This window comes from Salvelinus fontinalis, chromosome 15 (assembly GCF_029448725.1).
Source record: "Salvelinus fontinalis isolate EN_2023a chromosome 15, ASM2944872v1, whole genome shotgun sequence".
In the NCBI taxonomy this organism is placed as follows: Eukaryota; Metazoa; Chordata; class Actinopteri; order Salmoniformes; family Salmonidae; genus Salvelinus; species Salvelinus fontinalis.
This window is the reverse complement of record NC_074679.1, coordinates 9,634,101-9,650,924: the sequence shown is the minus strand read 5'-3', so window position 1 is coordinate 9,650,924 and position 16,824 is coordinate 9,634,101. Positions and strand designations below refer to the sequence as shown.

Below are 16,824 nucleotides of genomic sequence, written 5' to 3'. Positions count from 1 at the left end.
TTTATTTTCTTCAAACTGCAACACAATAGCTTGTCCCATGTAAATAGACCTGCTAACAGTGCTAATGAATCCCCCAATTTCAGAACCTCAGGCTGAATCAAACATATAGAATCAGAGACAACATAACTGTCTTGAATATTGTGCTACGTTGGTTGAAATGAGAGTATAGTGCCACATTTGTTGAAATGAGTTTTTATCCATATCATGGACAGTTAGGCTGGTGAAGAGGGATCTTTTTCCATTTGAGGGCGAGGGAAATGTGGAAAAAAATAACAAGCCTCTCTGCTTATTCTAACCTCTAGAGTATTCTGAAAACTGTAGACTAGCGTACAGAGAACATATTGCAACTATATTGCCCGTACACCTTTCGAGAGAAGCACAGTGCTCTCTAACAAATACATTCTTAACAATGTTTTTGTATGTTTTTCTTTAAACAACAATAACACAACAATACATCTGGTTTGTGGATTGAATGGATAAAATTAATTTATAGGTCTGTTGCCAGAGACTCTTGAAGTCTAGTTCTGTTCCCTGTATATTATTTACAAAAATCAACATGAATTTCAGAGAATGTAAATGTCAATCATGTCTTTTATTATTGAGAGGAATAATTTACAGGCCTGGGAGTGCTAGTGTATTAGATTAGACAAGTTAAGCCTACCACAAAACTTTTAATCATGGGAAATTCAAATTCGATTAATTTGTATGCATTTTTTGTTAGATATTAAATAAATGTAATTTATTTTCAACTAATGACAACAATAGAGTATTTATTTGATCTGGATCAGTAGGCCGATAGCTGATTAACAGGCTACTCCAGTAGTCCTATTGAATTGTAAATGAACGTAGTGTATTTATTTGGATGCCAAATTGAAGATAGTTTTATGGCACAGAGATGAAAGGGTGAATAAACACAACGCATTTAAATCACATTTGATGAAATCTCGTCTTCACAAATATCTCTATTCCCTTTGCTATGCCTCATCTGGATACAGCTAAAGGCAATCATGGAATGTTACATTTTTTTTTAAGCAGAAAATGAGTTCACAGCCTAAATCCTTCAGTGACAATTGACAACAGAGAATATGTGTAAACATGTTAATCCATAGGCCTACTGGACCGATCGCAAATGGTTAACCATAAAATGCTGGAGGAGGGAGGCAGCAGGTGAAGAAGACAACGTGCGAACTGTCCCGCGTTTCACCGAGTACAACGACAGAATGCAGTTAACCACGTAGCAGCGGAAGCTGTTTCAACCTCAATCATGGATTCACCTATGTGACACTGAGCTGTGCATTTGTTTTTCTCATAGTTGCTATGTATTGCGTGACTATCTATCAGATCCATAATCACCGTCGGAAAATGTGACATAGCAACTGGAGACAGTGCAGTGTTGAGCGCGGTAGCCTGCCTACCTTCCTTATCTACTCTAGTTGCGTACTGGGGCTAGGCTATATGCTCGGTCTGTCCGTACGTCCGTGTGCCTCTTTCGGTGAATGGGACATCTTTGAACGGCACTACTCGACTCTTGTTGGATAAATGACTTATGAAAGTCTCTTCGAGTTTAGTGGACAGAGCCAGCGGCTGTATGGGAAATGAATGTGCCCGGGAAACAGCAACCTGCACTGTTAGAGCGACCAGCCAGCCTCTTGGTTCCAACTTGGGCAAGTCTCCCTGTCTTCATTTAGCTTACTAAAGATGTATGATGTTTTAGATATGCCCCAGTTCTGCTGTAAAGAGAAGGTCAGGTTTTAAACAAATGATCACAGTAGTATATATTTGCACCGTGGATGCTTGAGAAGCAGGAGATTTTGAAGAAATATTGTACTCATAGAACGTTTTTGTTGTTGTTGTTACGTTGACAATCTGTTCTTCCTTCATGCATTCATTGAGTTCCGGTATTGGATTACAACTACTGTTCCTACGTAGGCTTCGGTTTATCAATAAGTATTATATACATGTGTTTTTTTAATTAAATCCCAGCAAGGCTACTAGAATATCTAATGTAATACCAGACTTGGCTAATATAGAAAGCAGCAAGACTATTTACCACATATGAGTTATTATTGTGTGGTTCTGGTTGAGTCTTATTTTTTATTTATTTTATATTTTTTCTAATATTTGTTAATTTTTAATTACAATTGTATTTACAATTGTCACATGTTGTCAAGAGTGGGATGGTATGAAGAATGCCTACACTGACATATTTTACTCATTAGCTGTGGTGTAACACATAAGTTCATGATTTCCCATCTATGTAGGTTTGAGGTTGGCCCTAAGTCTATTAGAATTTTAAATACATTTGGTAGGTGCTTATTTGTTCTATTATATTTGTGCTATTTCACACGCGTATATTAATACGTGTGATTTGGAAATGTTTATTTTTTATTTTTTTGCATATCCCATGGGGTCACGGCCAGGGAGGAGCCATTATCAACGGTGACCCTGGAGAAATTCGTGTTAAGTGCCATGCTCACGGGCACATCGGCAGATTTGTTTTCACTATGGCAACTCAAGGATTCAAACTAGTGACATTTTGGTTACTGGCCCAGCGCTCTAACCACTAGACTCGTAGGAAGAAAGGGGTTCCAAAGAGGTTCTTTTTAGAGGGATAGGTTTCTACCAAGAACCATTTTCACATGAACAACCCTTTTTGGAAGATGAGGGTTCTTTGCAAGACAAAGGATTCAACCTAGAATCTTTCTCATCCTAAGAACCCCTTTTGAAAGAAATGGTTCCCCTATGGGCACAAACAGAAGAACCCTATATGGCTTTACTAAGCACCTCTTTTTCTAAGAGTGTAGGCTTCCTGCCGTCCCCATCTTGGGTTAGCCTAACATGCTGACCAAACATACATGTTATTCAAATCATTTCATCCAAACTGCTCCCGGGCGTCCGCGTAGTCAGGCGCTAAGCGCTAATATTATAATATTATAATATTATTCTAATTTAGCCCGCTTGACACGCTGCAAGTCCTGCCTCTCCCATTTACTCATTGGTTTTTATGAGCATATACCCACGTGGGTAATTGAAAGATGAACAAGGTCCACACTCCAGTCCAGTTGGTGTACGATAGCGCACCTTAAAGTTGGGTTCCAACCGCCATATAAAATCCACAGAAGAAGAAGCTGAACGAGGAGAGATTAATTAAAGAAAACAAACTAAAAACTAACTAGGTTTTCCCCTTTATCAACGTGAACACGTCTGGTGGGATTAGACAAAACCGACGTGAACACGTCTGGTGGGATTAGACAAAACCAACGTGAACACGTCTGGTGGGATTAGACAAAACCAACGTGCACATGATGGTACACGCAGATTCACGGGGACGGAGACGGTTTGGTCATCATGTTAGAAAAGGCAGAAAGAACACGAGGCACATTTAATTTTTTTGCAAAACAAGACTCTGAAAACACTGTGCGCCTTGCATAGACCTAAAACACAGTGCACCTTGCATAGACCTAAAACACTGTGCACCTTGCATAGACCTAAAACACTGTTCACCTTGCATAGACCTAAAACACTGTGTTTCCTAAGGCGAGCTCAGGGTGGACAGAAACCTCCCGTGGAGATGAAGGGACCTAATTAGTGTGCACCTTGCATAGACCTAAAACAGTTGACCATACTAATAATAAGACTAGCGTGTATTTGTTGTCAATGGACTTGGTTCACTCATAGTGGATGCAGGTTTGGTTTATAAACTATGCCCGAGTTTAAAGTGGTGACTCCCCACAGGGGAACCATTTTTATTAATTTTTATTATTGGTCGAAAGAGCTGATCTGATTGATCAAAAGACCGATTAGTGGAAAAAGTATCAGAATTGGGCTGCCTGTGTAAACACAAGCCATTGTCCCTGAGATCGAGGTTCAGTCTGATATTTGTCCATTATTGGTCCCTCCTCTCCTTCCCTGTGATGTGAAATGACTCATGTTTTCAACGTGTTTATAACTCCCCCCCCCCCGATATTCTTCCGTTATTGACAGTGAATTTCCCAAATTGTAGTTTGCTATAGTTGAAAAAACCCTCCAATGTCAGAAAGACCTGCAGAGATAAAAGTTGGATCTTTGATGTTAAAGGTAGATATGACGTAATCATAAGTAGCGGTACGACTTCCGACATAAACACGTACTGCGTTTACACAGCCAGACCATTTCTGATCTTTTTCCACTAATTCGTCTTTTGACCAATCAGATAAGCTCTTTCGCCAGTACAAGATCAGAATGGGCTGCCTGTATAAATGCACCCAGAGAGGGTATGAAGTAAGAGGTTAAACCCCATTAGCATTTCTCGTCACGCAGCCGTCGTGTTGCATGACGAAGTGAATTCCTGTGAGTGAATACATGCTCAGAAGAGCCACTGAATGTATCTTAAAGCTCGCAGACAAGAAAATAGATTGTTAGATAATGGTTATTATTTACTGGTGAGCAAACCGTTTTAGTCAGGAATAATTGTCTTCTGTTATGAATCTCAGTAATGATTCAAGAGTATATTTCACATGGTGTTCAACCATTCATCTTCTTCCCACGGGATCAACAGCCTGTTGATCCCAGCCATGATTACATCTGTATTCGTTTTTTGTCAGCAAAATCATTTAGATTTGCTTTACACTGAGTTGACAAAACATTAGGAACACCTCTTTCCATGACAGACTGGCCGACCAGGTGAATCCAGGTGAAAGCTATGATCCCTTATTGATGTCACTTGTTAATTCCACTTCCATCAGTGTAGATGAAGGGGAGGAGACAGGTTAAAGAAGGATTTTTAAGCTTTGAGACGATTGAGACATGGATTGGGTATAAAGTATGTGCCATTCAGAGGGTGAATGGGCAAGACAAAATATTTAAGTGCTTTTGAAAGGGCTATGGTAGTAGGTGCCAGGCGCACCGGTTTGAGTGTGTCAAGAACTGCAACACTGCTGGGTTTTTCACTCTCAACAGTTTCCCATGTGTGTCAAGAATGGTCCACCACCCAAAGGACACCCAGCCAACTTGACAACTGTGGGACGCGTTGGAGTCAACATGGGCCAGTATCCCTGTGGAACGCTTTCAACACCTTGTAGAGTCCATGCCCTGACGAGTTGAAGCTGTTCTGAGGGCAAAAGGTGTGTGTGTGTGTGTGTGTGTGTGGGGGGGGGGGGGGGGGGGTGCAACTCAATATTAGGAAGGTGTTCCTAATGTTTTGTGCACTCAGTGTAGATTTGCAGTCAATCAAATGTATTTGTAAAGCTCTTTTTACATTAGCAGATGTCACAAAGTGCTCTACAGAAACCCAGCCTAAAACCCCAAACAGCAAGCAATGCAGATGTAGAAGCAGGTGGACCTTTAAACTGCCCCTTTGTCTTTTTAGAAGAATGTTTACAGTCTTGTTTTGTAGAGGATCCCACATTATTAATGTATTTACATATACCGGATAACAATATCGTATTTTAAGTGGATAAGTGGAAAACACTATCTGACCCCCCCCCCCCCCCCATCACTTCAGTTACATTCTCAAAGGACTGATCACCCATTCTGAGGTATATTAAGGCCCAGCAGTATCTGTACTATCAAACTATTTTCTAATCTGCCTTCAGGATTGTGTCTTTTCGGTTATTATTCTTTATTTAAACACCTCCTTTGATTTATACTGTAATGAAAACTGTGAGGTATAAAAAAAGCCATCCACCCCACCCCTCCTCCTTTTAGCATGGGCAGCAGAAACGTAATTACACCCCAGTGGAGTGTGAAAGTCGATGGAGTTGTAGCCAGGAAATCAATCAGGCTTTAATATTAAAACAAGTCAGTCCTGCTCTAGAATCTGTTTTGAAAATGTCATATCCAGATCCACCTTGGTGGCTTTTACCTGCCTCCTATTATACTGGCTGGAAGCAATGCAATCTCAACCAGATAATGATTCTCCTATGTTTCCTGTTAGACCGGCTTGATGATACCCTATTTAAATATTGTCCTGAGATGTTTACTTCGTAAATTAAAAAAAAACGCAACGCCTTCCGTCGCATAATTATTAGTGCCCCACAATCTTTCGTTGACATTTTCATTTTGATCTAAGGCAGGGACCTCATGAATTTTAATGACGTCCCATGCATTTCAAAATTAGATTTTTGTATTATTATTATTATTATTTATTTTATTATTCTGCCTCGCCTCCTTTAAAATCTGGCAATTCATAAGTGCATTTTCCACCAGATTCTCCTGATTTGTGTAAGACCTGTTTAACTTTGCAGTCATACTGCTGCTGATTTGTAATTATTATTATTCAAATTATATTTACTATAAATCATTATGCAGGATTGTATTCTCCTTGAATTCCTGAATGGTCACAACAGTCAAATGTACCGGAAATAGGTGTACTTTTGACAGCCCCGGATTGCATTACAAGTTAGATATTGCCTTTAAAGCTGAAGCAGCAAATGATGCTTGGCCCTCAACTGAGCATCAATTTGATGACATTATCCTTCGAGGGTAGGATTAAATTACCTCCAACCATTTATTCTTCGAGGGTAGGATTAAATAACCTCCAACCAGAGGGAAGCTGCCATGAGTACTTGATCTGTGTTATTTTTCATCCTCTGCCTATATTCCATTGACTCTATTTTTGATTCCAGACTGAAAGATCATAAAAGGGAAACGGATGAAAGACCGAGCCTGACAAAAGCACTGATTGTGACACCTGCCAACAACACCCAGTATTTGTCTTTTATCCAACTCCTTTTGGAACTGATCACGTCTATCCACTGCTGCATGTGGACTATGGACTCAGTAGTACTATTCTGTAGTCTTGTACTTGTTCCATTGGACTTCTAGGTGATTACTGCTGATATGCTTCAGTTCTACAATCAATCAGGAATTACGGAATGTTTCTGTTTTTTCTAAAATAATTCAACACAGTTGGTCGCTACCTGGAACCATGGTGACGTTGTTGTTGATGTCGTCAATTCATCTCAGAAAACACTGAAGTCTTATTTACTATGAGGTTATTAGGTCATTACCGTTTTAATAAGTCGTTATTAAGTAACGTTAGTGGTCTGTAAAATAAAGTGTTACTGAAATTACCCTTATTAACTGACTCATAATGCATAAGCATTTAAGACAATTTACACAGAAGTTAAAAAACCCAAAACATAAATAATTTGAGTGATTTATTCAACACTGTGTTCATTTATGACACTAGTGTGGGAATGTTTGCCAGAGAATATTAGTTCTATGTCAAAATAAGTCACAACCATGAATCCTGAAGGCCATAAATGTAAGACCAGTGTTACCATGAATCCTGAAGACCATAAATGTAAGACCGGTGTTACCATGAATCCTGAAGGACATAAATGTAAGACCAGTGTTACCATGAATCCTGAAGGACATAAATGTAAGACCGGTGTTACCATGAATCCTGAAGGCCATAAATGTAAGACCGGTGTTACCATGAATCCTGAAGGCCATAAATGTAAGACCAGTGTTACCATGAATGCTGAATATTATACACTGCTCAAAAAAATAAAGGGAACACTTAAACAACACAATGTAACTCCAAGTCAATCACACTTCTGTGAAATCAAACTGTCCACTTAGGAAGCAACACTGATTGACAATAAATTTCACATGCTGTTGTGCAAATGGAATAGACAAAAGGTGGAAATTATAGGCAATTAGTAAGACACCCCCAAAAAAGGAATGGTTCTGCAGGTGGTGACCACAGACCACTTCTCAGTTCCTATGCTTCCTGGCTGATGTTTTGGTCACTTTTGAATGCTGGCGGTGCTTTCACTCTAGTGGTAGCATGAGACGGAGTCTACAACCCACACAAGTGGCTCAGGTAGTGCAGCTCATCCAGGATGGCACATCAATGCGAGCTGTGGCAAGAAGGTTTGCTGTGTCTGTCAGCGTAGTGTCCAGAGCATGGAGGCGCTACCAGGAGACAGGCCGGTACATCAGGTGACGTGGAGGAGGCCGTAGGAGGGCAACAACCCAGCAGCAGGACCGCTACCTCCGCCTTTGTGCAAGGAGGTGCACTGCCAGAGCCCTGCAAAATGACCTCCAGCAGGCCACAAATGTGCATGTGTCAGCATATTTTCTCACAAGGGGTCTGGGGATCTCATCTCGGTACCTAATGGCAGTCAGGCTACCTCTGGCGAGCACATGGAGGGCTGTGCGGCCCCACAAAGAAATGCCACCCCACACCATGACTGACCCACTGCCAAACCGGTCATGCTGGAGGATGTTGCAGGCAGCAGAACGTTCTCCACGGCGTCTCCAGACTCTGTCACGTCTGTCACATGTGCTCATGTGCTCAGTGTGAACCTGCTTTCATCTGTGAAGAGCACAGGGCGCCAGTGGCGAATTTGCCAATCTTGGTGTTCTCTGGCAAATGCCAAACGTCCTGCACGGTGTTGGGCTGTAAGCACAACCCCCACCTGTGGACATCGGGCCCTCATACCACCCTCGTGGAGTCTGTTTCTGACCGTTTGAGCAGACACATGCACATTTGTGGCCTGCTGGAGGTCATTTTGCAGGGCTCTGGCAGTGTACCTCCTTGCACAAAGGCGGAGGTAGCGGTCCTGCTGCTGGGTTGTTGCCCTCCTACGGCCTCCTCCACGTCTCCTGATGTACTGGCCTGTCTCCTGGTAGTGCATCCATGCTCTGGACACTACGCTGACAGACACAGCAAACCTTTTTGCCACAGCTCGCATTGATGTGCCATCCTGGATGAACTGCACTACCTGAGCCACTTGTGTGGGTTGTAGACTCCGTCTCATGCTACCACTAGAGTGAAAGCACCGCCAGCATTCAAAAGTGACCAAAACATCAGCCAGGAAGCATAGGAACTGAGAAGTGGTCTGTGGTCACCACCTGCAGAACCATTCCTTTATTGGGGGTGTCTTACTAATTGCCTATAATTTCCACCTTTTCTCTATTCCATTTGCATAACAGCATGTTAAATTTATTGTCAATCAGTGTTGCTTCCTAAGTGGACAGTTTGATTTCACAGAAGTGTGATTGACTTGGAGTTATATTGTGTTGTTTAAGTGTTCCCTTTATTTTTTTGAGCAGTGTATATATTTTTGTTTTTCACCACCCACTCCTCTGGTTTATCATGTGGCTGTTTCTCTCCTCTGGTTTATCATGTGGCTGTTTCTCTCCCCTGGTTTATCATGTGGCTGTTTCTCTCCCCTGGTTTATCAAGTGGCTGTTTCTCTCCCCTGGTTTATCATGTGGCTGTTTCTCTCCTCTGGTTTCTCATGTGGCTGTTTCTCTCCTCTGGTTTCTCATGTGGCTGTTTCTCTCCTCTGGTTTCTCATGTGGCTGTTTCTCTCCTCTGGTTTCTCATGTGGCTGTTTCTCTCCCCTGGTTTATCATGTGGCTGTTTCCTCTGGTTTATCATGTGGCTGTTTCTCTCCCCTGGTTTCTCATGTGGATGTTTCTCTCCCCTGGTTTATCATCTGGCTGTTTCTCTTCCATGGTTTATCATGTGGCTGTTTCTCTCCCCTGGTTTATCATGTGGCTGTTTCTCTCCCCTGGTTTATCATGTGGCTGTTTCCTCTGGTTTATCATGTGGCTGTTTCCTCTGGTTTATCATGTGGCTGTTTCTCTCCCCTGGTTTCTCATGTGGCTGTTTCTCTTCCCTGGTTTATCATGTGGCTGTTTCTCTCCCCTGGTTTCTGATTTGGCTGTTTTTTCCCAATGGCATGCTAACAGCATGTTTGATGGTACCAGGTTGGTGCTCCTGTTCGGCAATGGAAGACCAATACCTACGGAGGAGAGTGTCCTATGGAGGAACTGACCGTCGGAGAAGTAGATTTGGTGCACTGATGAAGCGCTCCAGGCTTGTATGTCAGACTGTCTTCTCCCTGGCTGTGCCATCGATGCCCCCTCCCTCCACCGACGCTACACTGCCTTTCCAATCCAATCTGCCTCAACTCCAAGCCTTTCATCCCAAGCCAAATAGAGACATTTAATCTCCATTTGTTGTTTGTTGATTTAGCTTTTTAAAATGTAACCTTCATTTAACTAGGCAAGTCAGTTAAGAACAAATTCTTATTTATAATGACGGCCTACCGGGGAACAGTGGGTTAACTGCCTTGTTCAGGGGTAGAATGACATATTTTTTTACCTTATCAGCTCGGTGATTTGAGCCAGCAACCTTTCAATTACTGGCCCACCTGCCGCCCCAATGCACCTTCAGATGATTTTCTGTAATGAAATACAAGTTAAACGGTCCAATGCAGTTTTTTTTTATATCTCAATAATTTCTGGGTAACAATTAAGTCCCTTACTGTGATTGTTTCAATTAAAATTGTCACGCCCTGACCTTAGAGAGCTTTTTATGTCTCTATTTTGGATTGGTCAGGGTGTGATTTTGGTGGGCATTCTATGTTCTTTTTTCTATGTTTTGTATTTCTTTGTTTTGGCCGGGTATGGTTCTCAATCAGGGACAGCTGACTATCGTTGTCTCTGATTGGGAACCATACTTAGGTAGCTTTTCCCCACCGATGCTTTGTGGGTAGTTATTTTCTGTTTTGTGTTTCTGCACCTGACAGGACTGTTTTGGTTTTGTTCATTCTCTTTGTTATTTTGTTATAGTGTTCAGTCTAAAATAAAGCATGAACACTTACCATGCTGCGCTTTGGTCCGATTATTCCTCACCCGACGACGACACCCGTTACAAAAATGGGCAAAAAGAAACAGCTTCTTAGCAAATTTCTCAAGCAAGAATCTATTTAGGACTGTGTCAGAGTGGGGAGGGGAAAACTGAAAACTAGCTGTTATTGGCAGAGAGGTTTGGAATGGTTTTTCTTATTGGACTATTCATTAATTTACCTCCTGGTGATGTCATCACACAGGCCAAAACTCCATCCCACCAAAACAGGCAGAAATTTCAGGTGGTCTTTTCAAACAGCTCTTACACTAAAATGACATTATCATCATTTTCACAATTTCACAGTATTATATTGTGGAAATATATATAAAACACAGGACGTTATTGATTACGGTATTGAATGCACTGGTCCTTTAACTAAATTATTTTTATTAAAACAACATTGTTTATTAGTATCATATCCAGCTGCCACAGAAGTGATTGGCCAGTAGTTAGGGAGCTTAATGAAGCTCTATTGGCATTTCCAGTTTTTGATGGAATTGACAGATTTTTGTATTTGTCAGTAGTGGTAACTTAAAGGGAAATTTCATATTCATTATCTCCAGCAGCACCATCGCAAAATCAACGTACAGTGCCAGTCAAAAGTTTGGACACACCTACTCATTCCAGGGTTTTTCTTTTCTTTTTACTGTATTCTACAATGTAGAAAATAGTAAAAATAAAGAAAAACCCTTGAATGAGTAGGTGTGTCCAAACTTTTTACTGGCACTGTACGTGGAAATGGCACGTTTCTATGTTTTGTAGTAAAAAAAATGTTTCCAATGACATCATCAACCATTTAGTATTTTTTTTTATTTAAATGCACACTGACAATGTCAACTGAAACACTTATCTTCCCATATCTTTTTTTTTTATCTACAAAACATAGAAACACGCCATTTTCACATCATGTTGATGTTCGGGTGGTGCTGCAGATCATGAAAATGAAGTAGAACATTTTTTGAAATAAATTGGAGTTACGCAATGATAGTGTGTGGTCCTTTTACTACGACTCGGTAAACCATGCAGTTTATTAATCTACAGATTAAATAAATGATGATGAATTTCACAGGGTGGGGAAAGTACACGGTGATGAGCTTGATGCTCTTTTACAATAAATATCGGAAGGTTCTGGTGACATGATACTTGGCTGCCGTTTGACAAATAAAAATCATCTTATCCATAATAATCTGATCATGTTGCCTATACCCGCACTACACTATGATGTTGGCATAGAGCACAGAGCCAAGACCAGAGTGGGCACATTCGCTATATAACGCAACATTTTTAGTGACAGAAACCATAAGTGAAGTGGAAAATGCGATGGAAACCCATTTTAACTTGTCATTTTTATCCGGTACATGGAAATGGAAATGCAAAAGTTTAGTTTTTTTTAATGTGCACTACGTCATCACGCACATTTCATGGAAGCACATCTCTGGTGGAAAAATGCATGTCTATTTTTTTATGTGGATTTTACAATATTTGCTTCTTTTTCTTTTTGCCAATTGGACGGAAACCTAGCTATGGCACTTATAGGCTTTGTACTTTCTTTTCACCCCATCTGCATCCAGATAGAATGCCAGATTTAATTATCGTGTTGTGTCCCCTCTCATGTGTATTGTCCAGCAGTATTTTGCCTTAGTCTCTACATAAAGCTTTGAAGTATATTTCTCTCCTCCTGGAAGTCGAGGGGAAAATGCATGACCTAAATTCCAAACTGTGTTTTAAAAATAATTTGCCTCTTCTCTAAAACTTTAAAAGAGGCATGCATCAAACGTTTATGCTATTACATCCTGGTAGATCACTCATTGGGTTTAGTGAAAACACACATTTGGATTAAAAGATTTGGATCTGAAGTTTTTTTGCTATTTTAAATAATTGAGATTTACCACATTAACACTTTCCTGGAAGTTGCTTCTTATGAAATGTGGTTGAAAACATAAAGGTTCAACAAAAGTTTGAAAACCTAAATAATAGAACCATATTTTTTTTTGCATTGTGGTATTTCTTTTTTTGTGGTGTCATAAACTTCAAAATGAACAGTTCTTCTGTAGAAATTTCGACGTGTCAACTTTCGTTAGCAGAATGTGTGATCTCTCCTGGCTAATTGCATCACCTGCAGTTGAGAAACAGGGAAGGTGAAGACACTCAAGTGCATGTCGAAGAGCTCTGACAAGATGGGAAGGGTACACGTCGTGTCTCTCTTCTCCCACCACCAGGGTACTGGGTCTTGAGGTGTCAGAAGTGAAGGCCTCTGTATAACTGCATCTTGTTGTGAACTCATTGAATGAGGTGGCTCTGTGTTGTTTTCTTGAGTTAATTTTCCGCGTTTTCAAAGAGCTCCTCTAAGGCGGACATCTTGGTCTTCTTGTGACGTTCTTGGGAAGTCTTCACAAGAGAAAAAGATGGTGCTTTGTGCTTAAACAAAAATGGTGCTTAAACAAGCATTGTTTTAATTCAAACGTATTGTTTAGTTGTACCTGAATTACTTCTGATCAATGCCAATAGTAAAATGGAGCCGGAGAGGATTGCTGATGTTTCATGTGCTCCGAACCAACTGTGTTGTTTGTTCATTTTTCTTGTATTGTTTGTAACTTATGTTGTACATACTGTTGTTATTACCGTCTCTTATGACCGACAATAACTTCTGGACATCAGAACAGCGATTACTCACCACGAACTGGTAGAAGCTTTTCCTTTAACGAGTCCGACGTGAAGGATATACTGCTTTCCCAGGAACGGGCCCAAATCCCCGTCATTTGCGTGAAGAGAAGACGGAGAAAAAGGGGGTGGAGGTCGGGATGCGTTCTGAGAATTAGTAGGTGAGCGAGTAAACCCCCACTGCCATCTGTTCTATTGGCAAACATGCAATCATTGGAAAATAAAATCGATGTCCTACGAGCAAGATTAAACTACCAAAGGGACATTAAAAACTGTAATATCTTATGTTTCACCGAGTAGTGGCTGAACGAGGAGACAAACCAGAGGAGAAAAAAACTCTAGACCACATTTACTCCACACACAGAGATACGTACAAAGCTCTCCCACGCCCTCCATTTGGCAAATCTGACCATAATTCTATCCCCTTGATTCCTGCTTACAAGCAAACATTAAAGCAGGAAGTACCAGTGACTCAGTCAATGAAAAGTGGTCAGATGAAGCAGATGCTAAGCTACAGGACTGTTTTGCTAGCACAGACTGGAATAAGTTCTGAGATTCTTCCGGAGGCATTGAGGAGTACACAACATCAGTCATTCGCTTCATCAATAAGTGCATTGATGACGTCGGCCCCACAGTGACTGTACGTACATACCACAACCAGAAGCCATGGATTACAGGCAACATCTGCACTGAGCTAAAAAGGTAGAGCTGCCGCTTTGAAGGAGCGGGACTCTAACACGGAAGCTTATAAGAAATCCTGCTATGCCCTCTGATGAACCATCAAACAGGCAAAGCGTCAATACAGGACTAAGATTGAATCGTACTACACTGACTCTGACGCTCGTCAGATGTGGCAGGGCTGGCAAACTATTACAAACTACAAAGGGAAGCTCAGCGGCGAGCTGCCCAGTGACACGAGCCTACCAGACAAGCCCAATTACTTCTGTGCTCACTTCGAGGCAAGTAACACTGAAACATGCATGAGAGCATCAGCTGTTCTGGACGACTGTGTGATCACGCTCTCCGCAGCCGATGTGAGTGAGACCTTTAAACAGGTCAACATTCACAAGGCCGCAGGGCCAGATGGATTACCAGGACGTGTATTCCGAGCATGCGCTGACCAACTGGCAAATGTCTTCACTGACATTTTCAACCTCTCCCTTTCTGAGTCTGTAATACCAACATGTTTCAAGCAGACCACCATAGTCCCTGTGCCCAAGAACACTAAGGTAACCTGCCTAAATGACTTCCGACCCGTAGCACTCACATCTGTGGCCATGAAGTGCTTTGAAAGGCTGGTCATGGCTCACATCATCACCATTATCCCAGAAACCCTAGACCCACTCCAATTTGCAAACCGCCCTAACAGATGATGCAATCTCTATTGCACTTCACACTGCCCTTTCCCACCTGGACAGAAGGAATATCTGTGAGAATGCTATTCATTGACTACAGCTCAGCGTTCAACACCATCGTGCCCTCAAAGCTCATCACTAAGCTAAGGACCCTGGGACTACATCCCTCTGCAACTGGATCCTGGTCTTCCTGACGGGCCGCACCCAGGTGGTAAGGGTAGGTAACAACATATCCGTCACGCTGATCCTCAACACGGGGGCCCATCAGGGGTGAGTGCTCATTCCCCTCCTGTACTCCCTGTTCACTCATGACTGCACGGCCAGGCACGTCTCCAACACCCTCATTAATTTTGCCGATGACACAACAGCCTTATCACCGACAACGACGAGACAACCTATAGGGAAGAGGTCAGAGACCTGGCCGTGCGGTGCCAGGACAACAACCTATCCCATAGCGTGATCAAGACAAAGGAGATGATTGTGGACTACAGGAAAAGGAGCACGCCCCTATTCTCATCGTCAGGGCTGTAGTGGAGCAGGTTAAGAGCTTCAAGTTCCTTGGTGTCCACATCAACAACAAACTAACATGGTCCAAGCACACCAAGACAGTTGTGAAGAGGGCACAACAAAACCTATTCCCCCTATTCACCATCAAGAGCATCCTGACTGGTTGCATCACTGCCTGGTAAGGCAACTGCTCGGCCTCCGACCGCAAGGCACTACAGAGGGTAGTGCGTATGGCCCAGTACATCACTGTGGCTAAGCTTCCTGCCATCCAGGACCTCTATACCAGGCGGTATCAGAGGAAAGCCCTAAAAAAAAATCAAAGACTCCAGCCACCCTAGTCATAGACTGTTCTCTCTGCTACTGCATGGCAAGCGGTACCGGAGTGCCAATTCTAGGTTCAAGAGGCTTCTAAACAGCTTCTACCCCCAAGCCATAAGACCCCTGATCAAATGGCAACCCAGACTGTTTGATTTGTCCCCACCCACCCCCTCTTTTAAACTGCTGCTACTCTCTGTTATTATCTATGCATAGTCGCTTTAATAACTCTACCTACATCTACATATTACCTCAATTACCGGTGCCCCCGCACATTGACTCTGTACCGATACCCCCTTTATATAGCCTCGCTATTGTTATTTTACTGCTGCTCTTTAATTATTTGTTACTTTTATTTCTTATTCTTATTTAATTTAATGTCATTTTTTTTTTCATATTATTATTTTTTAACTGCATTACTAGTTAGGGGCTTGTAAAGTAAGCATTTCACTGTCAGGTCTACAGTGTTGTATTCGGGCATCATGTGACAAATATCATTTCATTTGATAATACCTGAGGGCTTTAGTAAAAAAAAAAAAAATATATTTAAATAAAAGAGATCATTCTAGAACTCTCAAAAATCCTCCATGCATTATTTTCCCAGCACATTATGCAAAAGCAAGAGATGGAACGTGAAGAAGGCATAGAAATAAACCATGGAGGATATAATGTCAACAGAAGTAGCGGCACAAAACATTAGAGGGTAAAGACAACAAATCTTAATAATAAAAAAACATTTTTTTTTCTTCTCAAAAGTCTTTCTTTGAAGCAGCAGTGTAAATCTGCTCTCTGAGATCCTGTTGTTAGTGAGAGAACTAGGCCACCTTAAGACTGGACGACCCAATTACCTGTGGAACGGAGGACATGATAAATGCAGCAAAAACAGATGGTCAAACATGCTATTGGGTTTTACTCTCAGACCCTCAGGTTTTGGATGATAAGATCAGTTGCTATACATTCAATTATTTTAATTCGTCTCAGGCCGGGATTCAAACCATCAAAGATTAGCAACGTCTCACCGCACGGCGATCGAGATTTAGAATGTTTACGTCCTGTTGTGGTGTAAACACAGTAGAGCGGACAAATCCACAGTCTATGTCCCAGTAACTCAGGCAGGTAAAATCCTATTTGTTTTTCTATGTGTCAACAGACAAAAGCTGGAATTGCCCTGCTGTATAACAAGGAGACCAGTAATAGTTATGATGTTCATCTGAAGCTGACAAAAGAGGTGTTGACCATACAGAAGCTGGATGTGGTTTGCACGAGAGGGGGTGACCCACAATTAAATGTAAGTACTTAAGATCTACCTTGACGTTAGGAGGACGCATGGATGTCACAGTGGGCTTTCCTATA

General features: G+C 41.7%; 1 protein-coding gene across 2 annotated transcripts in view; it reads left to right on the top strand.

Moving 5' to 3' along the window:
• The first annotated feature begins 971 nt into the window (after positions 1-971).
• The window catches only part of LOC129811391 (gamma-2-syntrophin-like), a 95,933-nt gene continuing 80,080 nt past the window's right edge, over positions 972-16,824 (top strand). Inside the window, exons 1-2 of one of the 2 annotated variants that reach the window (XM_055862659.1) lie at positions 972-1,664; positions 16,622-16,759. In XM_055862659.1, coding sequence (XP_055718634.1) covers positions 1,596-1,664; positions 16,622-16,759 — 207 coding nt within the window. In that variant the 5' untranslated portion in view covers positions 972-1,595. Of the gene's footprint in view, positions 1,665-16,621; positions 16,760-16,824 lie in introns of those variants that run through there. The other variant, XM_055862660.1, reaches the window with a different exon arrangement.